Below are 24,362 nucleotides of genomic sequence, written 5' to 3'. Positions count from 1 at the left end.
TTATATGACTGGCAGTGAAGTATGTTTCTTTACACCAGCATCACCACAAACACGTGAGTAATCTGTTGCACTTTGTTTCAATGGCTATGACGTCACTAGGTAATAGAAATTTTTCAGCTTCATTATAATCTTATGGGACCACTGTCATATATGCCATCTGTCATTGACAGAAACATCCTTATGCAGCACATGACTATATTAGAAAATCCATTAGGTTGCACTAAGTGAAATTGTGTTTGGTCAAACGTGGTCGAATATCAGCAATTTTATATTGCTCTAATATCAGTGTCATTTACCAAATAAGCATATGAAAGAAGAAAGCCATATTATCATCTCATTAGAGGTAGGAAAAGCATTTGGTAAAATTCAACACCCAGTGTATCTAGTAAGAGATGTCGATCGTCCTCAAATTCATCTACGACAGAGTCAATGCAATGTCTATCTAAGTCCCAGCTGGCTTCTTTGCAGAAATTGACAAGCTGATCCTAAAATTCATATTGAAATCCAAAAAACTAAGACTAGTCAAAACAGTTTTGGAAAAGAACAATGCTGGAAGACTCACTTCCTGATTTCAAAGTTTGCTACAAAACTAGAGTAATTGAGACAGTATAGTACTGGCATAAGGATAGACATATTTAGATCAATCGATAGAATTAAGATTCCAGAAATAAATCTTCACATTTATGATCAGTTGATTTTCAACAAGGTTGCCAAGATAATTAATTCAATGGAAGAAAGAATACTATTAAAATACATTGCTAGAATGGACCTAATCTGATCATGATGTTGTCCTTTTAATACTCTTGGATTTGGTTTGTTAGTTTAGTTTCAGACTTCGTATATACCTTCATTATGTGATATACGTAATCGATACAGCTGTATTAATTGCCCACCATGATGGGGGAAGGGGATAAGTAGCAGGGCTGGGCAAGTGACTAAGCATCTGGAGAGAGGACAGGTGGTTGCATCCCCATCTGACCTGAGAAGGCTGTGGAGACTACAGGAAGTAGCTGGTACAAATACAAAGAGAAATATGAATCTTGAGCTATGAGGGCAAGCCTGGGCCAGATAAATATCTGGGAAGTCCTTACTACACTCAAGGCCATGTAAGCTGTTTCTGGACTCTGCAATTGTTTGCTTTGATTTTTTCTGTTTCTGATAAGATGATTTCTTCTTCCTGTTTGTACCTTTGGGTGTGGGACTAACATGTTCTAAGACTTCCCCCAACCTTGCCCCTGCTGTACCTAGGAAAAACCCCAGACCCCCTTCCAGGGGCTGTTTCTCCTCTTCCTTCATTTCTCAGTAGAGCCATGTCAGGGGCACAGATCAGCAACACCTTCTGCACCTTTCAGGGACATGCCAGCAGTGCCCTCTGCTGCTTCTGAGGAGATATTACAGACGCTGCCCTCTTAACTCCAGCCTTCACCCAGCCTGAATCCACACTACACACACACACACACACACACACACACACACACACACACACACACACACACACACACGAGGGCGAGTACACAGGCATTCAACCTTTAACAGAAGAGTTTGGGAGGGCGTAATAACTGGGAGAGCAACTAGGAAGCCTTCTGGTATGTTGGAAATGTTCCTTGTCTTGATCTGGGTGATGGTAACATGGGTGTTTGCATGTGAATGGAATCCGCAAGTGTATATTTATGATAACTGCACGTTTCTGTTTATATAAGTTTCACATCAACTTTTTTTCAGTCCACGGGTTTGTGCATGAGAAACAAAGAAAAAATTGACACTTTGGGTTCAGTTTTCTGACAATTTGGGGAGCCTTAGCTTAGAATTACTGTTATATATTATTTTGATTTAAGGGGAAAAAACTGCTAAGTAACTAGTAAAACAATAATTTTTTAGTTATAGAGGAATAAAATCATAGTTCCATTAAGGAGCCTGTCACCTAAGGAACTATCTCTCCTCATTTATGGGAAGTATAGGCAAAATAGGTATAATGGGTAAAGTAATGGATAGCAGCAGACACCAGAAGAGTATGAGGTAGAAGTTGAGGTTTATTTGTTTCAAGCACCGTTTACTGAAAAGACTTTCCTGTCTCCTATTAAATTGCCGTGGTGCCTTTGTCAAAAACCAGTTGATATTATATATGCCTGTCCTTTACTCAAAGGTCTATTACATTTTCTTGATCTCTTTCTCCTTATGCCAGCACCACTCTGTTTGATGACTGCATTATAGGAAGGTTTGAGATCATGTCATCTAAGTCTTTCAACCTTTTTTTTTTCTTTCCAGTATATAAAATAAACAAAACAGTATTGAGTAAAGTTATAGGTTTAGAAGATAGGCAAAAAAATCAATACACATATAATAAGAGATCCCAAAAAGGAAAACCAAAACAAGAGAATAGTACAAATTCAAGTACAAATAGTGCAGAGGCAAGAAAACTCTCCTGAAATTAGCAAAATTTTTTTTTGAAAAACTATATATTTGGAAAGAAACTATGAAATGGAGAAAATTGATCACAGTGACAAACACCAAGATGTAATGTAGTAAAATTATTAAACTTAAAAGAAAAAAAGACATACTTCGGGCATCCAGGCAAAAAAACGAATCACTCACAAAGGTAAGAAAACCAGATTATCATCAGGCTTTTTGAGGGCAATATTTTATGCCAGAAAAAGTTGGAGTGATATATTTAAGATATTCAAGGAACGAAAATGCAAGCCAGGGATTTTAGGTCCAGCCAAACTGACTTCTGAGCATAAGGGCCACAGATGAATGGTTATCAATACATCATAGTCAGCCATAAAACAAAGACATGCAGGGAGCTGATATAAATAATACGTGAGTACAAGAAACACAAAAATGCCAGAATTGATTTATAAACCATTTCAGTAACAAGAAAGAGTAAAATTTACCCAGTAGACAACATCATAGGTGTGCTAGAGGAAACTGGGAGGTATGTGTCTCATTTCCCCTGGGGTCTGGAGTTCTGATTCATGCAGGCTTAACTGTGGTGTCATAAGAGTGACAGTAACAACTAGGCTTGTCGGGAAGGCCATGTTGTCCAACTTAGAGCCAGGGAACTGAGTCAGGACCCTTGAGTTCTTGTAGATGAGGACTTTGGAAACCTGGCAGATGCTTATACCAGTTTGGGGCATACCTGATGCTGTTGCTTCCTGTGAAGGATGTGGTGACCATAGCTCCCAGGGACCTAACACTGAGGCTGACTGAATCATCACAGACTGGACCCTGGAGCCTGGAAAGATAAAGAATGAGAAAGCAGTGAGAAGCCCTGTAGCCAGTGGTTGAGAACTTGGATTCTGGCACCAAGCTACCCAGTTTTGAAACCTGCCTCTTCCATTTACATCTGTGTGACCTGTTTTCTTATGTGTGGAATAAGGATAATAATAATAATAATAATTATTATTATTATTATTATTATTACTAAATGTTATTATTAATGTTGTAATGGGAATTAAATGTGTTAATAATAGAAAAGCACCTAGAGTGGAGTAAGCACTGAGTGGGTGATAATTATTAACAGTATTAGCAAAACCGTGGCCCAGGTTATGCCCAACCAGAGAAAAGAGAGACTCAGGAGCTCTCAGGTATCCCATCGACCACAATCAGACATCTTTGCATTAAGTGAGGATAGTCAAAGAGTTCCTCTGAAGGGTGAAGAAGTCATAGGGTTCCTCTAAATCTAGGTCATTTGTCAACCTGGTCCACAGGGGGGCCTGACCCACCACTCCTGGGTAGGTCTGTGTGGAGGGCTCAGCTGCACTGTTCTTCTGGCAGAAAGCACCAGCAGAGCTGAGAACCCTCTTTAGACCCTCAGGCCTCCAGAGTGGAGCACTCAGCACTCCCTTCTGGGCCCAAGCTTCAGGTCCTTCCTCGTATTCTGCAGAATGAACTCCTGAGCTGGATTAATTGAGCAGTAGGGTTCTGGTTCTGCCTCTCTGTCAATTGGTCACACCACCCAGATCCAGCCTTAGCTCTGGTGGCTACAACTCAAGGCTGTGTGAAGAACAGACCGTAGGGCAGCAGGATAGCGGCAAGGGAGGAGATGGGGCTTGGATCAGTGTGATGGCAGGCAAGGAGAGAAAACTGATTGGATCTTAAATATATTTTGAAGACAGTGATGGATAATGAGTGAGAGAAAGAAAGGAAGCCAGGATGCTTTCAAGGCATTGGGCTTGAGCAACCAGAAAGATAGAGTTACCATTTTGGAGATGGAGAGCCTGCCAGTGAGTGGGTTTGGAATCAGGGCTTCTATTTTGAAAATGAAATCTCACTGTGACTCTTAAGTTTTGGCTTTTCCCAGTGTTAGTTTGACCATAGAACTTTTCTATTTCCAGAGCATGGATCAGGGCTAGTATTCCAATAAAGGCAAGTTGGGAAATTGTCTACAGGGCCCAAAAGAAATGTATGCTTTTAAAAGATATTAAAATATGGTCATGAAAATTATTTTAAACCTTCCATAACCCTAATACTCTAACACAAAAAATAGTAATAAAATTACTTTTATTTTCCAATTCATCTTCCAGATATATTTTACATTTCATTCATTCCACAAATATTTTTATAGCATTGAACAAAGCCTGCTATATATACATCCGTAGTTTTAATTATTTTAATTATTACCAGCATATATGTTTTCATGCTTAACATTCAATTTTTCATAATTATTGTAATGATCATCGTCATTATTGCCTCTCCGGGGCGGAGAAGAATTGGTACCACCTGCAGATTGCGGCATGCGGGGCCGCGCTGCCGGAACGCGCGAGGTGCGGAACCTGTAGTGGGAGACGTGAGGGTGCCGGAGGGCAGACGCGGTGACAACAGCGGCTGCCGGACCCGGAAGTAGGGGTTGCCAGTGGCCGCCCCGGGAGCGGGAGCTGAAACGGGATCCTCGGTGGGGCTGCGGGTGAGAGGCAGGCGGCGGGTGTTGCGCTGGGCGGCTCAGGGATATGGGAAGGGTAGGCCTTTCTCGGGCACATTTCCAGAATGCTGACCGAGCCCCGAGGGGCTCTAGTCCCGCGACTGGGGAAGAGGGTCCCGGGCTGGGCTCTTTGCATTTTCGCCGCCTCTTCCCTGAAGGGATTGGACCCCACTCCCACCCCAACCCCCCGGCACACACACCCCCTAGGATTTGTTGTTGAGGGTTCAGGGAGGTGGAGGGAGCCAGCGCTTAGCTAAGTGTCTGGAAGTATCAGGGGCTTTAGGTAATACTCTTCATCGAATCCTCCTGCAGTTCTTTGAGATGTGGTCTGTTGTCCGGATCTGTTGTCACGGGTAGGGAAATTGAGGTTCAAGGACACCGTGCAGCGGTCGGGCCAGGGTTGGGCCCAGATTGTCGAGGCTCCACGTTAAGGCAGGTTTCACTCTCAACTGTCTGGGCGCCAGCTCAATCATGAGGGCGTCCTGGTATTTCTCTGAGTTGTTGATGTAGATGAGGGAGGCTACTTTTGTGAACAAATTAACTGGAATCCAGGCGAAGTAATTTCTTACAGAGGCAAAAAGGAAGATAATGGCCTCGTCTTTATCCCTCAGCCTTTGAGAACAGGATATGAGAAGTCAGGCCAACGTGGGGTTCCTACCTGGAGTCTTTGCAAAGGTCATCTGACACTAATCTGAACCTCAGTTTACTCATAGTTTAAAAAATTGCACCACCAGCCTTGTAGTGTTGTTGGGCAATATTAAATAGTGTTTTTAGCTTTAGCACGCCTAGTACAGAGGAAGAGCTTAAGTAATGGTTGTTTCCCTCTTTTCCTGGCTCCACAGGCGTTCGGTAAAGTTACTAAGGTGGGAAATCCTAGGGCTCTAAATGCTGATCAGACCACTGCTAGATCTCCACTGCCAAGCTAAATCCAGTATCTCCCAGAGGACACATTCTATTGTAGTATTGCTGGTGAGAGTTGACAATGTGTAACAGGCTAACCTGCTGCTCCCTTTCACTTTCAGCCCTCCTAATTACAATCTCAATTTGGAGTGTTTGCTGTCAAGGCTCCCTTATCTTGAGATAAGTGGACAAACTTCAGTGGCAGAGCTTTGGCGGGCAACAAGATCAAAGTTGATGATACACCATGTAGGTTACCAGAAAGAATCTAGTCTGGCCATTGATTACAGGCTTTCAGTTTCTATGAGACTATAAAATTTCTCCTTTTAATATGTATTTAAACTTTTTTAAAAAGCAACTCTTGAGTTGAATAACAGTGTTGGTAGGGCAAAAGCGTTAAGGTGGTATATAAATGAACTTTGCAAACCATTGCTTTCAGCTTTTATTCTCATTGGCTTCCATTTGAAATTGGAGACGTGCCTTAATGGAAAAATAGTGATTTCCTAAAGTTAATCGGAAAATTAATCACAGTTACGACTGCAGTTTTTTTAAGAGGTAGAAGGAACCTGATGCAGTTTTTTAAAAGAATGTACCCAGCTGGAAGTAAGGAAACGTGAGTTTCCTGCCCCCCACCCCCAACTCAACTGACTTCCTGGGTTGCCTTTGGAAAATCCTTTTTCTGAGTCTTCCTCCTTGAGGTGGTTGTACCAGATCACCACCAAGACTCTTTCCTTAGGATTCCATGATTCCACATGCTTAAAAGAAGCTCTTAGCACAGGGCCAGGCACCCTTGGTCATTCACTCATTCAGTAAGCATTTAATGAGTGCTGGGTGCCACATATACAACAGTGAACTAGATGCCATCCATGAGGGTGAGGGGAACACAGCAATGATGCCAGGTGTGGTTTTCAGGGAGAGGCCTGGGGGTCAGAGCCAATAGGCATCTCAGGAAAAATGATCCTGGGTGGAGACCTGAGGACAGGAATAACCATGACACACAGGGAGGGAAGAGGCAGCTTTTGGGAGGACGGGAGTGGGGGCATACAGCAGGGCAGTAGGTCATGTGGCCTGAGCGATTCTTGGGTTGGTAAGCTCCTCTGTAGACTGTTGGGCTGTCATTCCAGGACTTCTCAGCTTTTTGTCTCTGGGATGGTTGTTTATTTAGGAGGGGCATCCAAGTATTTCTTTTGAGAGAAAAATGCAAATTATTCTTTCATTCGGGGCAGCTTTCTCATAAAGAATGTCAATTTCACTGAGATCATCCAGTGTCTTGCAGCAAAGGACAGCCCAAGGGGGACCCTGGGCCGCTTCCCCTGAGCAGTGTGAAGGGTGACAGAAGCCCCCACAGAGGAGGTGGTTTCCTTAACATTCTTTCTGAAGGCTGCCCTTTCAGCCCTTCTTTATTCTTCTGGTTTTATCTTATTTTGTCTTTAGTTTTAAATTCATTGTCTTAGTTCTTTTGACCAGTTACATTTGTCCACAGCACTAAATGTAAAAGGCAGAAGAGGCAATGTGGTGAGCAGGAGGTCCCCCCGACCCCAACCCCAACCTTCAGACCCTAACCTCACCCCTCTAATCATTTGCTTTAATCATTTGTTTTCCTAAATGTGTGTGTGTCCCCACAGATGGCAGCACTCTACACACCTTCATGCACCCAACTATTTTCATGTCATTTCTCTTGGTGATCTGATCCATGTTGGTATTTACCTAGTGGATGCCACCTGGTGCTCTACTGTTTAGGCACACCATACTTTTATTTAATGATTCTATCAACCTACACTAGATTGTTTCTAATTTTCTATTATGAATGATAATGCTGCAGAGAATTCCCTCAGTGTTTTCATCAGAGGTACCCCCATGTCCTGCTTCTTTGGGACTCAATGTCCACATAGACAGTCTTGCAGTGTCTGATGCTCCCTTCCATGGCCTCCTCTCCCCCTGTGACCTCACTCACCCCCATCAGGCTCCACACCACTGCCTGAGCCCCATCAAGCACCTTGCCCTTTGACCTTGCTCCCATTGACTCCCAATTGTAGGAGCCTCTAGAGCATACCCTGTGTGGACCCTTCCCATGTCCCCACCTCCTCCTCGTCCTTCTTAGGAAGTCACTCCCCTTAACCCCAGCCCCTCTCCCTCATACGCACCCGGCAAATCCAACCCTGCTAAATCCAGCTCTCCCCTGCCATCAGCCTGTCCTCAGTGCCATCTCCTCACCACGTTCACATCCAGGGGCAGCCTTTGGCTGACCCACTGCCTCTCACCCAGAGACCTCTCACCTGCACCTTCTTTTCCCTCTACTAGACCAGTTCCATCTATGTGCAAACACACTGGCACATCTTCTATCTTAAATGAAATGAAACAGGTGACCCATTCCCCTTCCTTCCTCCAAGCTTTCCTGAGTTCACTCCACTCAGGCTTCGCCTCTGTCTCAGCCATCAAACGACTCCCATCAAGGACACCAGGGACCTTCATATTGCCAGACCTGTGGTCAGTCTCAACTGTCACCTCACCTAGCCTGCCGGTAGCCTTTGACAGGGCAGTGTCTCCCCCTGAAGTGCCTTTTTCCTTGGCTTTTGGGATCCGACCTCTCTTGACTCACCTCATCTCCCAGACCCCCACCTGAGTTCCTTTCCTGCTCTGCTGGCTCCATACGCCACTGCCTCCTCAGCCCTCCTGGCTGTCTAATGGGCAGCTCACACTTAACGAGCCTGAAACATGGCTCCTGCCTCCCCAACCTGAACCACTCCTTCCTTGATATTTCCCATCTCAGCAAGTGGGGATCTCATCCTTTAGCCGACTAAGCCAAGAGCCTTGACATCCTTGAGTCGCCTCCCTTTCCTTCATCTCAGTCCTGTTGGCTCTGCCTTCAGAATCAGCCCAGACTCCCCTCACTGCCGCCCCTCCCTCCGCCACTGCCTCTCAGAGCCCAGTCACTCCCTTCCGCGGGGCAGCCAGAGGGTCCCTTCAACACGTGAAGTCAGATCATCCTGCTCCTGCACTGCTTCCCAGCTCTGTCAGAGCAAACCCATAGTCCATGGCTGAGGCCCGTGTTCCTGCCTCCTCCCCCTAGTCCCCCCACTTCCTCACTGTCCCTCCACTCTGCCCTGGTCCTTCAGCTGGACTCTCCCCCTAGACACCACATGTCTCACTCTTGTCCCCTGCCTTGTGCTGCTTTGCCTCATGTGGCACACAGGGCATAAATCCCAGAGGACAGGCCCGGAGTTGCCCAGTGTTATGTTCTTTGCACCCAGGACTGGGCCAAGCATGTAGTGGGTGTTCAGTAAATACCTGTGGGATAATCGAATCTATTCCTGGTAGTGCAGTTGCTGGAGATGTGCACTCATAATTTGAGAGATACCATCAAATCACTCCATGTAGAGGTTCCATTTGAACTTGCGTCGCCCTACGTTTGAGTTTGCCTGTCCCTACTCCCTCACCCACACATGTGCTCAGTCCTACTATCATTGCTGGTGAGATAAGCACAAGCTCATTCTCGCTCTAATTTGCTTTGGTGGGCCTTGTTGGACATCATATCACAAAGGGCTAATTACCTCATTATACAAACAACTCCTAAAAATAAGGAAACAGCAATCCAGTTGACCGAAATTGATAAAACTATGAATCAACAGTTCACAGAAAAAGAAACTAAATGCTTTTAAACATGAAGAGGTGTGCTTCAGAGCTTTGAAGTACTTAGGAGTTTTTCTTTTTCTGAAAAACAGAAAAACTCATGTTTTTCTAGTATTTTTCTGATTTCATTCTTTTACTTAAATCTTAGCTAAATCTGGAATCTGTTTTGGTGGAAATTATAAAGTAAGTCTAACTTTATTTTTCTTCCCAGAAGGTTGACTAGTTGTCTCAGTACAAGTCTTTTTATATATAGTGTTATATTTATCAATGTTGATGTCATATTTATAATGATTAAAATGACAGAAAGGGTTTGTATGTTTCTTTTACTCCGCCAGCAGGTATTAAATGTCCTGTATCAGGAACAGAACCAGCTGTTGCATTTGCCAACAGTGATTCAGACAGCAAGCCACTCATGTGCTAGTGGGGACATGAGGCAGTAACTAACTGTCGCATGATGTGCAGTGTGTTATAAGGGACCTGGGACAGGAGGAAATGATCCATCCTGCCAGTGGATGTTAGGAGAGTTCTTTAAAAAAGAGTTAGCGCTTGAATTGGGCCTTCAGACAGTTGAGTAGCATGCTCCAGGCTTGGAGGAACATTGTAAGCAAAAGAAATAGAAGCTTGAAAGTGTGTTTTTTTCTTTAGATAATGGTGTCCAATTTAATCGGCCAGAGCACAGCCTGCAATGCAAGAGGTAGGGTAGGGAAGGCAAGAAACTAGATTGGAACCTGTCATGAAGGGCCTCGAGAGCTCTGCTGGGGACTGGAGGTTCTGGCCAGTGGGTTTCAGGCTAGGTTGTGGGTCCGAAGGACTTGGGGAGCCCAGCCTGGGTATCTGCATTTTGAAAATGTCTCAAAGCTCAGCCAAGGTGGAGGTGCCACTCTGAGCACCAGAGAGAACACAGAACTGTAGCCCAGAAGGAAGGCCAGGCATCCACCCTGCCCTGGCCCATCAGCCCAGGTCTAGGTCTAAAGGCCCGAGGTTCATCCTAACATAAGTTTGGGGACAAAATTCAACTGAGGTCATGGGGTCATCTCAGCTTCTCCAAACGAAGCCAAATTCTCAGTGCCATCTCTGAGTTAGATCAGTTTCCTGGGCAGTTGTTTGTCTGTCAGTTGTCTTCAAGTTTCTCTAATTTTTCTTCTTCTTTCCTGGGTTTTTTTTGGTCTTTTTAGAGTCAGTTTCCTCGCTAGCGAGCGGTCTAGGTTCCATTGGAAGCATAGTTATTTTCTTTGTGTCTTTTCTTCTTTTTAGGAGTCAGTGTTGAAAGCAGTGTTGCACTGCAGAAGAACCGTTTCTGAACATCTTCATTGCCATTTCCCTGACACTGAAGCCTGAAGGGCCGAGGGCCCGGACAACTATAAGACAAGATGAAGACCGTGCTCATGGTTGCAGAAAAGCCATCCTTGGCTCAGTCCATTGCCAAAATCCTCTCTCGAGGTAGGAAAGACCAACCTGGCATCTCTCTGGCTTTGATCTGTCAGCATTGTCATGCCCATGTTACACGTCGTTTCTTTTTCTGAAGTGCAACTCCAGCCCCCTGCAGTGGACTCAGTTCAGGACAGCAAGGTGTTCATGAAGCACCTTGATAGGTCACTGTAGGATGCACTTACTGCCATAGCCAGCGTGAGCTAGGGCTGGGACTCCCAAAAGACACAGGCATTGCTCACAGCACGGTGGCAGGTGTGGACAGGCCAACATGAAAGTTCTATGCTGGTCAGGGTTGTTGGTCATAAGGAGCAGAAACCAGCCCTGGTAACTTACACAGAAAGGGAATTCACTAGAAGGAGGAAGACACAGCCAGGACCCCACCCCTGTCTAAGTTTGACGAGACCATGCTACAGGACCGAGGCCATGCCACAGGACCCGTGCCACTGCCCTTGATCCCTGACTGCTGCAGATGCAGCCCACACGATTTGTGTTATCAAGAGCAGCCACTAGGCTGAGCCTCGGCCATGGCCGTCCTGAGACACCAGAGCACTGGGAAAGGAAACATCTGCCCCCGCCCCATTCTGGCCACTGGACTGGTTGCTGGAGTGCTGCTTCCCCTCCGGTCTCTGAATTCCCTCCAAATAGGAAGGGTACTTGGTTGCCGGGGACCCAGAAATGGCAGCAGTCTATCTTGACTTCCCCCTGGTCTCACAGCTAAGGGAGGAAGAGACCCTGAGACAGTGGGCTGAGAAGTCATGGTCCAAGGGGAGGGGAAACTCCAGAATTTCCTGATTCCCAGAGGCCAAGAAAGTTTGGTTAAGGGGCCATTAGTAGGGAACGTGAGAAGACACCACGGGATCCAATAATTAGGAGATCCCTGGGGACCTTCGCTTAAAATTTGGCAGAAGTGAGACAGAAATCAAATTCAAGCGTGAACACAGAAATGCAGAGAAAGCATGAGAGTATCTGCTCTTGAGAGAGTTCAGAGGGGGGCGCTCCTGGCCCCCCACCGACCTGAGGCTCTGCATGGCAAGCATACTACGCGGGGGTCACGGATGGTATTTTCCCTGAGAACCGTGAGACCTCTCGGCACCCAGTTCCCTGCAGTAGCCTGAGGAACGTTATCACTGACTGCCCTGGGAAAGGGAGACTCTGGCCCTCTGAGAGGCAGCACGGGGGCCTGGGGCTTCTGCCACAGCTGCAGCTCACTAGAGCAGCCATCACTGTGCTTCTTTGCAGGGAGCATGTCCTCACACAAAGGGCTGAACGGAACCTGCTCAGTGCATGAGTACACCGGAACCTTCGCCGGCCAGCCAGTCCGCTTCAAGATGACATCTGTCTGTGGTCACGTAATGACCCTAGACTTCCTGGGTGAGTCCCCCTGCCTCCTGCTCGCCCTCCACCCCACTGGGGAAGCCCTCCACGGTGCTGCCCAGGGACCAGTTGGAGCCAGGGAAGGGCTCCAGGCAGACAAGTCCAGAACCCCTGAGTCCTGAGGCCAGCAGATGTGGAAAGGTGACTGGGGGTCCCTGGGTGAGACACCCAGAACTCAAGCTTTGAAGCTCAGTACCCATGGGTCCCCATTCCAACAGCACCCTCAGGTAGAGTGCTTAGCACAGGGCCAGGCACTGCGTGCCCTGTGCACCTTCTTATACAGACTGGAGGCAGTAGTGCCCACCTCAGGAGGGCCTGGCCTGAGCAGGTGCTTGGGAGAGGGCTGCTGCTCCTGCTGAATGTCACTGTTGTCTGGCAGTCACTCAATGGCTATCATCATCATCCTCATATTGTTATCTGTCATCTTGGAATGGCCAGCATTGGTGATGCACCGGGGTGAGGAGCAGGGCTTTATGGTTGATGAGAATCCAGCCCCAGCTCTGACCCACACTCCACTGGCTCACAGGCTGAGACTGGGGCAGTGACTGGACCTCACTGAGTTTCTGCCGCTCATGTGTGAAATGGGTCTTATGACAGCCATCCACTTCCCAGGACGGTCTGTGGACTCAGTGTGACAGTGAAGGTAGAGTGCTTAGCATAAGGCCAGACCCACAGCAAAGCCTCAGTACTTCTTGTTGCTCGGCGATGACGGTGACATCAAGTCAGTTATGTGGCTGAGCGTTCAAACCCTGAGCTTTACTACCAGCTGGCAGGTGGGGAGCCAGGATTTGAACTTAGCTCTATCTGACCCCATTCCCCCAGGCTGCAAGAAATGGAGCATAAAAGAAAGCTAGAGCATTGAGAATGCGAGCACTGAGCTCTGAGTAGAGAAGGAGGTGGATGTGCCCGACACGATGCCGAAAGAGATTGATTTCCCAGGGGTATCAACAGAACATCTGTTGTGTACCTGGTCAAGTGCTAGGTCGAGGGGAGAGGGTTACAGAATTCAGGGAAGAAAACAAAGGCATGAGTGGCATGATTCAGTGCTGCGGCAAAGTGAGCCAGCCCAGGGGTGGTGCTTCCAGCCACAGGGACTGTTCTGGAAGCAAGGCTAGAGCTGCATCCTTGCCCATTGGTGGCTCCCATGGGAGGCTGAGGTATAGGGTCAGCTCAGTAGCCAGGAGGAGGAACGCTGCTGAGGGAGGGCTCTGCCTCCAACTGTTGGGGTTACCTTGGGCCAATCATTCTCCAAGCCTTCCTCTCCCTATTTATGAGATGAGACCACCACTGTCCTCCCGGGGCTATGACAGTCACAGAGGCCAAGCTCTGAAATGTGATTCAGCTGTATTGTGCCTGTGGTTTGTAGGAAAGTACAACAAATGGGATAAGGTGGACCCCGCAGAGCTGTTCAGCCAAGCCCCAACGGAGAAGAAGGAAGCTAACCCCAAGCTGAACATGGTGAAGTTCCTGCAGGTGCGCAAGGCACAGGCAGTCAGGAAGAGTGCTTAGCACAGGGCCAGGCACTGCGTGCCCTGTGCACCTTCCTATACAGACTGCCCGCCCCCATCCCAGGAGGTATTTGCCCCCAGCCTGGGCTGGCCTCACAGCTCTTTCTGTGAGCGCCCCGCCCTGCTTGCCCAGGAGGCCCCTTTCAGGCTTGTTCCTCCCCCACTACACAGTCAGCCACCTGAATTCTGCTTTTAAAACTGTATGGTCATGATGGTGGTTTTTCTAATTTTAAAACAAATGCCGAACTATGTGCAGTGAACTCACAATGCAAAATATATATGAATTACTGTCATATTACACACTTGAAACTTACTGGCTTTCGTTAACCAGTGTCACTACAAAAAATAAATTTACCATCTTAACCATTTTTAAGTTAAAAAAAAATAAAACAAATGCGTACACATTATGTAAAACTGCACTATATAAATAGAAAGAAGAAAAAATTATTTATAATCACACTACCCATGAAAACCACTATTAACATTTAGGGTTATTTTATTTCAGTTCTTTTTCTACACATTTTTAGGGGTTAAGATCTTATTGCATTAACATTTTTTGTCCACAAAACAACAGTTCTGAAGAAAATTATTTTCTGAGTGGCTAAGCCAGTCTAACTAACTAGCTCCTCTACTTAGGTTATGGGGAGCATGGGGAGACACGGGTTTTCCTAAACAGCTGCGGGGAGGGGGTGGGTCTGCTCCCAAGCATGGTGGGAACACCATGGGTGGGCACTTCAGTGGGGGACCAGGCTGTGACAGGTACAAGTCACTGTATCCTGTGTGGCAGGTGGAAGGCAAAGGCTGTGACTACATCGTGCTGTGGCTGGACTGCGACAAAGAAGGGGAGAACATCTGCTTTGAGGTGAGGCTAGACCCCACTGTGATCCTCATTCTTGGACTTCCCGGCACTTGCCCCAGCCATTTCTGGGGCCACAGTAGGGAGTCAGCTACTTTGCTGACTCCGTACTCAAAACGCCTTTCGTTCTCCTTTATTTTGGAAATTCTCTAGACACTTTACAATGCATAGACTCTGCTAAAGGTAATAGAGTGTTACTTCACCTGCTGGGGCACATTGTGTGAGCGAAGGTAAAGGCAGAATTTGCTAGATGGATTGGGTTTCAAAATGGGGCAGTCTTGAAGAGAGAGGAGGTTTTCAGCATCCCAGCCCACTCAACACCTTTCAGGGACATTAGATGCATGCCGATTGACACCCAGCCATCTTCTTCACTCCTTTCACTTGCCTCATTTTTCTTCTGCCCTCAGGCATCCTCTCCCCACCCAGGATACCCTCCCATGACTGCCTCACTGTGGTGTCCTAGGACTGGTGTGACTATAGGTTTCACCTGGTGCCCCTCAGGCTGTGACTCCATACAGGTCACTTTCCTGACTCTGTACCTCTAGCCCTCATCAGGGCCTGGCACACCTCAGGGCTCCGGAAATGCTTCCAATACTACAGGGGAACTCAGGGCACCCCACATTCTAGTGCAGCAGCCTAGCAAAGTCGATCTCACTCTATCCCTTCCCAGACAAACCTCTCCTGTCCCCTCCCCTACAAGGCTGTTCCTCCCCAGGGGGGCCTTTGTGGCTGGGGGTAGAGAACAGTGGCAGCTCATGGGGTTCTCTCCCTTCAAAGCTGCTTCTTCCTGTGGAGAAGCTGCATGGCTAGGCTCCAGCAAGGCTCCCCTCCCACTTCGCGGCCTTCTCAGTGACCTTGGCTCCAGGACGCCCACTGGGCTTTAGCCCTGAGCTGCACAGTTCCCCCAGAGTGGGGGTCGCCCATGCCTTCTCACTGCTGCCCATTCTTCATTCTTTTCCTCTTCGCTCTTTTTCTCTCCTCTCTTTTTTCCAGCCTCTCAAAAGTTCTACCCCTCCCCTTCCTAACACTCCCCCCTCTAGAAGAAGGAGAAATGGGTCAAGTGGGGTGGATCTGGGGTCTCTGAGTTCCTGTGTATCCATGGCAGTATCATTTCCTGTTTTGGTGGGGATGGAAGAAGTTAAGAGAGAGGGTGACAGCCTGCAGGACGGTAGTAAGAAGATGGTGTTTGAATAAATTTGTAGACAGAAGGAAAAAAAGCCATGTGGAGAGACTGAGGCTTCCGGAAGGGAAGGGAGATGGAGGAGGGTCCGGCAAGAGACAGCCAGCTGCCTCCCCCAGGTCCTGGATGCTGTACTGCCCGTCATGAATCCGGCCCACGGCAGCGAGAAGACAGTGTTCCGGGCCAGGTTCAGCTCCATCACGGACACAGACATCTGCAACGCCATGGCCCACCTGGGCGAGCCTGACCACAATGAGGCGCTCTCGGTGGATGCCCGGCAGGAGCTGGACCTGCGCATCGGCTGCGCCTTCACCAGGTGCTGGTCGCCCTACCTTTAGCCAGACCCCCTGCCCTTACTGATCTCCATCTGTGGCCTCTGGGCCCAATCAGCACCCCCTGATTGCCAACATTTTAAAAACCCTGAAGAAACTGTCTTTTCAGCTAAAATAGACTACATAGGCCACCTCTTGAAAACCTGTGTTCGTCCACATTGTGCAGGTCTTGAGGAGAGAGTGGAGGGGACGGAATATCATAAAAGGTCTTCCTGGCCCAGCATGGTCCGAACCTCTGCTCCTCTCTCGCACTCTCTCTATTACGAGCACACACCCCCTCCCTGCTGAGCACATCCTCTTACCCTGTCTTCTGAGCGGGGAGCAGCTGCCTTGGCCTCCTCGCTGCACTCACCTGCTAGCCCATCCCGGATTCCCAGAGGTGGTTAATGGTGCTATCTTGAGCAAATGCATGACCGAAATATCTTTCTCTCCCCCACCGCAACCCCACCCCTCCTTGTAGGTTTCAGACTAAGTATTTCCAGGGGAAATACGGTGATTTAGACAGCTCCCTCATCTCCTTTGGGCCGTGTCAAACCCCTACCCTGGGGTTCTGCGTGGAGAGACATGACAAAATCCAGTCCTTCAAACCAGAGACCTACTGGGTGCTGCAGGCCAAGGTTTGCTTTCCCTTCTCTATTCCCACTGGGTGTTTCTTGGTTGGGGCATGGATTCTGAGAGTTTCTCATCATCATAGTGCTGCAGGCCTCCGAAGCCAAGGGCACAAGTGTGGCCACTGGTAGAGAGGAGGGAGGCCAGAGAGGGATCTGCAGGGTACCCAGGGAAGGCACCTCAGACTTCATGGAGAGGCAGAATAAGGCTTGATCTGGATGCATCGAATTTGGATAAGCGGGAATGAACTCAGCTTTGGTAGTGTGGGGTGAGGTCACCCCTTGGGGCCAGCAGCTGCCAGTCAGGTCCAAGGACTGACTTTAAAACTTTTTTAAGGTCTTGGAACCCTTTCTCCAAATAAAAGCCTCCATAGAAGCTTCTCCTAAGATTTAGAACATAGTAGCAAGCTGCTCCAGTCAACACAGGGCATTAAGGGGTGGGCAGAGATGGCATGAGAGGTGGAGGCTCTGATGCTCCTTAAGAACACATCAGTTTTGGCTTTCAGCACCCCTTATGAGACCATCTGCCTCATCTCGGGGAGGACAGCTGTCAGAACAGCCCTAGCTTGAGGAGGGGCTGTATATCTGCACATCTGGTATCTACATACCTATGTACCCTCACAGGTACAGCTACGAGACTTTAGAGCTGGAACTATTTTGCTCACAGACAAGGATAAGCTTCATCTGCCCCACTTCTCTTCCCTGGCAACAGGCTCACCTGGATACATTCTCTCCTGTGTTCTCCTTTTGTTCTTCCTGCAGGTTAACACCGATAAAGACAGATCTCTCCTTTTGGACTGGGACCGAGTGCGAGTGTTTGACCGGGAAATAGCACAGATGTTTTTAAACATGACCAAGATGGAGAAGGAAGCCCAGGTGGGCCTACTGTATCCACATCTGTCATCTTTTCTTGTGTGGGGGTAGGCATGGGAAGCCTCTGGCTAGAGGAATAGCTTTTGATCCTGATTCATGTCTTTCTCCCCGTTTCTGAAACACAGATATCTTTTGGAAAGAAGAATAGTTACTCATACATCTGCTCCTACTGAGATAGTTCCGCCCATCATAGTAACTGCAGCATGTTGCATATCTGCTCTGTCTCAGGCACCATCCCACTTCCATGACCCACCAGACCCCTTCCATGCTCCTTTTTCCACGGTACCCCGTGCATGAACCTGCCCAAGGTCACACAGCTAGCACAGATGGGTCTGGGATCCCAAGTTCAGTCAGCTTTCATGGCCTTTGTGATGCTGTATTTCTTATTCAGGGTTTTATGAATTGGAAGGACATGCTGCTCAGCCATTACTGAGAAGGTGCGCAACCTGGCAAGGGGCTGACTGCCTGGGGTAGGGGAGCCCTGAGGCCATCGCAGCAAATGCACTGAAGCTGTGACAGCTACCAGAGGCACTGAGGCACCTTCGGTTATCTTTCTCGAGTCTTCCTTGGGCGCCCTCTTGCCCACCGTGCAGTTAACTCAGGCTTCCAGAACTTCTTCTAAAACTGCTCCATGCTTTTATACTTGATCACATTCCTGCAGAGATGCCATCACTGCTATCCCCTGATTCTTCCCCATTCCTCCAGTTTTTCTCTTTCCCTAGAAAATGATTTTCTTTGTTTTTTCCTTCCTGGCCCTGAATCAATATTACTTTAAATCTGGAGACCATTGCAAGGAATGAATTTGCGAAGCAGGGAGCCCAAATTATTGAAACCAGACCTTTTGCCCACACATCGTGATTCTGTTATGGTATCTTTCCCGCCATGCCCCCACCCCCCAAATCACTGAATCTGTCTGTCTTCTAGGTGGAGGCCACAAGCCAGAAAGAGAAAGCCAAGCAGAGGCCTCTGGCCCTGAACACTGTGGAGATGCTGCGTGTGGCAAGCTCTTCTCTGGGTATGAGGGGCTTTTCTCTAAAGCCTCCAAAAGATTTCTTGCGGCAGGCATGCGGCAACCTCGTTCAATCCCATTGTAGCACCTGGGGGTACAGGGCAGTCCCAATGTTCTTACCTCTACAAGCACTCTCCCTGCATGCTCACCTGTGCTATGCACCCCCTTGCATGCTCACCTCTGCCAGCACCCACCCCCGTGCTCACCTGTACCAGTACATCCCCAGCCCATGCTCACCTGTGCTGCATACCCCCCTTTCATTCTAACCTTTCCCAACACTCACTCTTGATTACCTTTGCCAGTACCCCCTTTTTGTGCTCACCTGTGCCATGCACCCCCTGTCCATACCTGAGGCTTAGAGGAAATCTGAGCCTCATGCAGATTTCATTTCTCTTAAATTATAGAGTGGAAACAAGTAAAAACAAACAGGAGGGGCGATTCCATGTCATGGGGTTGTTGGTTGGTACTCAACAGCTTCTTTGAATGTATGTGGTGGAAATGCAGACCATTGTGTATTACTGTCTGAGCAACCCCTGCCAGGACTGAACACATGGAAGGCTGTTGGCAGGGCCCACCCACAAGACAGGCCCTCTCAGAGGCATTTAACTGTGGAGTTGAAGCTCTAAAGCCAAAGTCTGCTTTAAATCCCAGCTCAGCCACTTCCTTCCTTGTCCGAGAGCCTTGGTTTCCTCATGAGAAAAGACGGGGATAATAGTACCCATCTCTCTGGGTTGTAAGGATTATCTGATTGAAACTACGCATCCTAACAATAGCAATGGAAATGATTGCCCCTGCCCGAGAGAGACAGCCTGACATTAGTGCTCCAGAGCAGCTTCCTTGGTGCAGGGGAGAGCTCAAGGCCCATTATCTCCTGCCCAGGACAGATATGACATAGCCCCTCTGAGCCTTGTTTTCACAGAGGCAAGAGGAGGTTGGGCTGGAAAGTTGGCAGTCTCTGATGATATTGGCCTCTAGGCATTGGTGGCCCCTTCGGTGGCCTTGGAGAATCAAGGGCTTTGTCCTCTCGGAGCAGCACATCCAGGGATCCTCGGAGGGCAACAATGACATTGAGTGACCAGTAGCTGAGTGCCAGCCTATGCTGGGTCAGAGAGAAACAGGAAGATGAGCCCTCCCTCAGTGGTCCTGAAGCACTGTGAGGACAGAAACACCCAAGGGGCTCAGAACAGAGGGCATGTGCTAATTCTGCTGTCATAGTGGAGTGTCAGCAGACTCTAAGGCATGATTATGGCTCCATGCCAGAGAATGAGAGGCAGGAGCTCTGAAGGCCACATTTAGTCAATACAGTTACCAAGGTCATAAGGGTGACACTGGAGCATCCCTATCCTGGGTCCACCCTCATAGATTGAGGACCTCAGCCTTGGATAAGGCTGTGTGGGCACAAGCACCTGGCCAGCAGCTCTTCTTTGGGCCATGCCTACTCAGAGTCACCATCACCCACCTCAGAAGGCCTCATCCACCTTTGAGGGAGCCTAAGTGTCAGTGCCCGTGAGCAAGCACCTGGTCGTCCCTGGCATTCCGGGCCAGCTGAGCCTCATGTCTCTCACAGGCATGGGGCCACAGCATGCCATGCAGACTGCCGAGCGGCTCTATACACAAGGCTACATCAGCTACCCACGGACCGAGACCACCCACTATCCCGAGAACTTTGACCTGAAGGGCCTTCTGCGGCAGCAGGCCAACCACCCCTACTGGGCCGACACGGTAAGCAGAGCTGGGCCCTTGTGGCCAAGGCCTAGGGAACAGCTCAGGCACTGGCCAAATCTAGGACCAGCAGTGCCTCCCTCCAGATGAGAGCACAACCAGGCTCAAACTCACACCGTTTTGTCTTCTCTCCCTCAGGTGAAGCAGTTGTTATCAGAAGGTATCAACCGCCCACGGAAAGGTCACGATGCTGGTGACCATCCGCCCATCACCCCCATGAGGTCTGCCACAGAGGCTGAATTAGGTATCAGGTGCTTCCCCTACCTTACACACACATACACACACACACACACACACACGCACGCACGCACGCACGCACACACACGCACACACGCACACACGCACACACGCACACACGCATACACACATGTACATACACCTCATGCTTCCCTAGAGGGAAGGGCGAGAAGCAACAGCAATGTGGCACCTTTGCATGATGTCCCCACTGGCAGTATGGGGCCTCCCTCCTGCCCCTGGCTTTGGCAAAGGTCACCTGAAAGTTGCGCTCCCTCACCATGGGACGAGACAGGAGTGAAGTGGTGATGACAGATGTGTGATAGTGCAGGGTGCAGGCAGCTGCTCATGGGAAGCCATATATACAATAGAGAAGGCCAGGCAGGAGGTGGGAGGGTAAAGAGAGTGAGCAGGTGGCCATGGACAGACGGAACGAGACTGAGACAGAGAGCGACAGGCTCAATCATAGGGCGCATCTCCTACCTGGTCCGGGTGGTACCAGTGACCGCATGCTGGGAGAAGGCAGAGGAAGGGAGAACCATGCGGGTGGAGACGGGCTGCTTGTGCACAGCCCATCTGGAGTGATGGTGGCATGTCACTAGACAAGGACAGACCGGGCACCTGATGAGCAGTCTCACCTGGAAGCAGGGTGGGAGATGGGAGCCGTAGCTGTGAAGGAGCCATCAGGGTGCAGGAGACTTGCTTTCCTTGCTGTGCATTTCCTCCTCGGACTTGGAGTAGGCCAACCTGGGCATTCTGTGGCCCTGCTGCTTGAGCAGGAATGCCAGGGGGGCCTTCGAGCCAGAGTCCCCGGCTGGTGACCAGAGTCTGTGCCTGCTGCAGGAGGCGAGGCCTGGTGGCTCTATGAGTACATCACCAGGCACTTCATCGCCACGGTTAGCTACGACTGCAAGTACCTCCAGAGCACCATTTCCTTCAGGATTGGGCCTGAGCACTTCACCTGCACAGGGAAGACTGTCATCTCACCAGGTAAAATTTTGGGGCCCACCTTTGCTCTTCTCCTCACCTTATAGATGGATGGAACATTCTGCACTGGACCTGGGGACAGGAGGCCCAGGGTCTCAGGTGACGCCTTGTCTCTCCAGGCTTCACGGAGATCATGCCCTGGCAGAGCATACCCCTGGAGGAGAGCCTGCCTACCTGCCAGAGGGGTGACACCTTCCCCGTGGGTGAGATGAAGATGCTGGAGAAGCAGACAAGCCCACCCGACTACCTGACAGAGGCTGAGCTCATCACACTCATGGAGAAGCATGGCATTGGTAGGTGCACCTGCCAGCTGCCCTTGGGTTCCCATCCTGGGACTGGGCACCAAGAGGCAGTGCTTCCAGAGCTGCCCAGTGACCCTTCCATGCCCAGCACCTGGTAACTGGGGCCCAGGGTGTGGCCAGCTGAGCCAGACAGGGTGGCAGTGGGCTGCACCTTGCCAAGGTGTCCACGTCAGGACTTGGCTTTGTCCGTAAAGGCCGAGATGTTCCCTCGTGTACACTAACACCCAGGATGCCGAATGATGCATTTATAGGAAAAACACAAAAGTCAGATCAGAGTCGTCCTGAAGGCTAACCGGGGATTGTCCTGGAATCAGGTGATGGGGAATTCGCAAGCGCTGCTTCCCTGTGAGGGACGCAGAGAGCCCTAACAGGGTCCGAAGCTCCTGCACAATAACCAGAGGTTTCCAGTGAGAGTGGGCAGCCCAGGGCAGCTTGCCAACTCAGAAGTATAGTCGCTGATGCATGTACCTCACAGGCAAGATGGTATTGCCCAGTCCCCAGGCTCAGGGGCTGTGACCAATGTCCTCACTTTTGGGATTGGCCTCACTGTTGGAGCCTTCTCCCCAGGCACTGTTTGCTCTAATGGCTGCTGCATGGTCCCTGATGCACTGTCCTGGCCAACCAGCCCCCTCCTGGTTGACAGGCTCTGGTGGGCCATGGGACAGACCAGGTCACTCACTATACCTGGCTCGGCTCCATCTCTGACAGTCCTACAGGTGACCGCCAGGGAGCAGCTCACCTGAGTCTGGGGTCCTGGTGACAGTAGTGACCTCAGCAAGAGAGCTGAGCCTGCTTCTGAGGACCTATGGCAGGTCCTTCCATGGTGGTCCTCAGCCTGCTCTGCAGTGCAGGCACTGCCTACCCGGGATCCTCTGCTCCTTCCTGTCGATGGGACACCCGTGGCTTCTGGCAGCCATACACTGGACAGCAGCCCAGACCCCATGATCAAATTGGATTTGCAGCAGTGGAGAGGGCTTTTGTGACCTGAATGAGACAGCAGTCAGGGGCAGCCCTATCACTAGGGGCCCCCAGTACTATATAAAGGGCCTGGCGAGAGCTACCGCTCAGACTGTGGTGAGAATGCATCAGGGAGCATACTGGGATCCCTGCTCAGCCCCCATGGGTGCCTAGCAAGCACAAGCAGCAGTAGGCACAGTACCACTCAGAGTCTGCCACATGAGATTCAGATCCTGTTCTCGGCCTCATCCTGCAAGTGTGGGACCTCAGCGGGCTTCTTAGCCTCCAAACACCAGCTAAGGAGGCTTCTTAGCACAGAGGAACCGTAATGACAGCATCTGGCAGTGCCAAATGACCTTGAAGTGCCTTGGGGCTGTCTGTTCCGGAACCAGGAGTCTGCTCTGGAGACACATAACCAAGAAGTGGGCAAAATAGGATAGGTTTTAGAGGGGCAATTTGTCAGTGAGCATGTTCAGGGGTCTGGGGCTCAGGGAGCTGGGACTCTGGCTCTGGAATGGGATGGGTTCCACAGGATGGAGACAGGAGAGTCCAAGGAGGTCGCACTTACCAGCTGTGAGGGACAGGTTGAACAAGTTCTGTGACCCTGACAGAGTTCCTTAACCCCTCTGAGCCTCTGTCAAATAGGAATAAACACCCAGCACTGAGAGCATCATCCTCAGGTTCACAAGACGGTGCATGAACAGCCCCTAGTATGGTGCCTACATAGTTCTGGCTGGGAGCAGCACCAGAAGGGCCGAGAACCAGGTGCCCATGACAGGTGGGGGTGAAGGGGAGCCCACAGTCTGATGAGAAGTGTCAGGCAGGCCAAGGGACACCAGGGCCTTGTGCATTGCAGGGACAGATGCCAGTATTCCTGTGCATATAAATAACATCTGCCAGCGCAACTATGTTGTCGTGGAGAGCGGGCGCCGGCTCAAGCCCACCAACCTTGGCATTGTCCTGGTGCATGGCTACTACAAGATCGGTAAGGCCAGCTGACCAGCACTCCCTGCCACTGTCACCTCCAACAGGCCCTGCGGTGAGCCCCCAGCTCCCATTGCAAGGGTAATCAGTGGCAACCCCAGGACCTGCCCCAGCAGAGGTTCGGCATGGTGTATCATGAACCAACAAGTGCAAAGGATCCAAAAGGGGAGGTGAGGGCTCTCCACACACCAGCTCTCTGCCAGGCCTGGGTCCTGTCTTCAGTGCTATTTTGTCCCTTTGAGGTCCTGAGGAGCATAGACATGGCCCAAGGACTGCCAGGAACCCATCTGTGATGCAGCCCTAGACACAGATGTCTCTGGCAGCTCCACACGGGATTTTCTGGATGGGAGATCAGAAAGGACTGGGTGTGTGGGAGCCAGCCTAGGGCCTTCCAACTCTGGCCAGAGCTGCCCCAGTGACCAAAGCCCCTCGGGTACGAGTACTCACAGCAGCATCCCCGCGCCCATAGATGCGGAGCTGGTGCTTCCCACTATCCGCAGCGCCGTGGAGAAGCAGCTGAACCTGATTGCCCAGGGCAAGGCTGACTACCGCCAAGTCCT

The 24,362-nt window shown here is 49.7% G+C and overlaps 1 protein-coding gene across 1 annotated transcript in view; it reads left to right on the top strand.

The window, feature by feature from the left end:
* The first annotated feature begins 4,786 nt into the window (after positions 1-4,786).
* TOP3B (DNA topoisomerase III beta) overlaps positions 4,787-24,362 on the top strand; it is a 23,846-nt gene continuing 4,270 nt past the window's right edge. Inside the window, exons 1-14 of the mRNA XM_023528298.1 lie at positions 4,787-4,903; positions 10,700-10,885; positions 12,116-12,247; positions 13,617-13,723; positions 14,546-14,620; positions 15,914-16,110; positions 16,587-16,743; positions 17,497-17,610; positions 18,532-18,622; positions 20,184-20,338; positions 20,477-20,582; positions 21,416-21,562; positions 21,679-21,852; positions 23,675-23,803. Coding sequence (XP_023384066.1) covers positions 10,816-10,885; positions 12,116-12,247; positions 13,617-13,723; positions 14,546-14,620; positions 15,914-16,110; positions 16,587-16,743; positions 17,497-17,610; positions 18,532-18,622; positions 20,184-20,338; positions 20,477-20,582; positions 21,416-21,562; positions 21,679-21,852; positions 23,675-23,803 — 1,654 coding nt within the window. The 5' untranslated portion in view covers positions 4,787-4,903; positions 10,700-10,815. The remainder of the gene's footprint in view (positions 4,904-10,699; positions 10,886-12,115; positions 12,248-13,616; positions 13,724-14,545; positions 14,621-15,913; positions 16,111-16,586; positions 16,744-17,496; positions 17,611-18,531; positions 18,623-20,183; positions 20,339-20,476; positions 20,583-21,415; positions 21,563-21,678; positions 21,853-23,674; positions 23,804-24,362) is intronic.

Source organism: Pteropus vampyrus, unplaced genomic scaffold (assembly GCF_000151845.1).
Source record: "Pteropus vampyrus isolate Shadow unplaced genomic scaffold, Pvam_2.0 Scaffold23, whole genome shotgun sequence".
In the NCBI taxonomy this organism is placed as follows: domain Eukaryota; kingdom Metazoa; phylum Chordata; class Mammalia; order Chiroptera; family Pteropodidae; genus Pteropus; species Pteropus vampyrus.
Note: the sequence above shows the minus strand (reverse complement) of the source record. Positions and strands in the feature narration are given on the sequence as shown.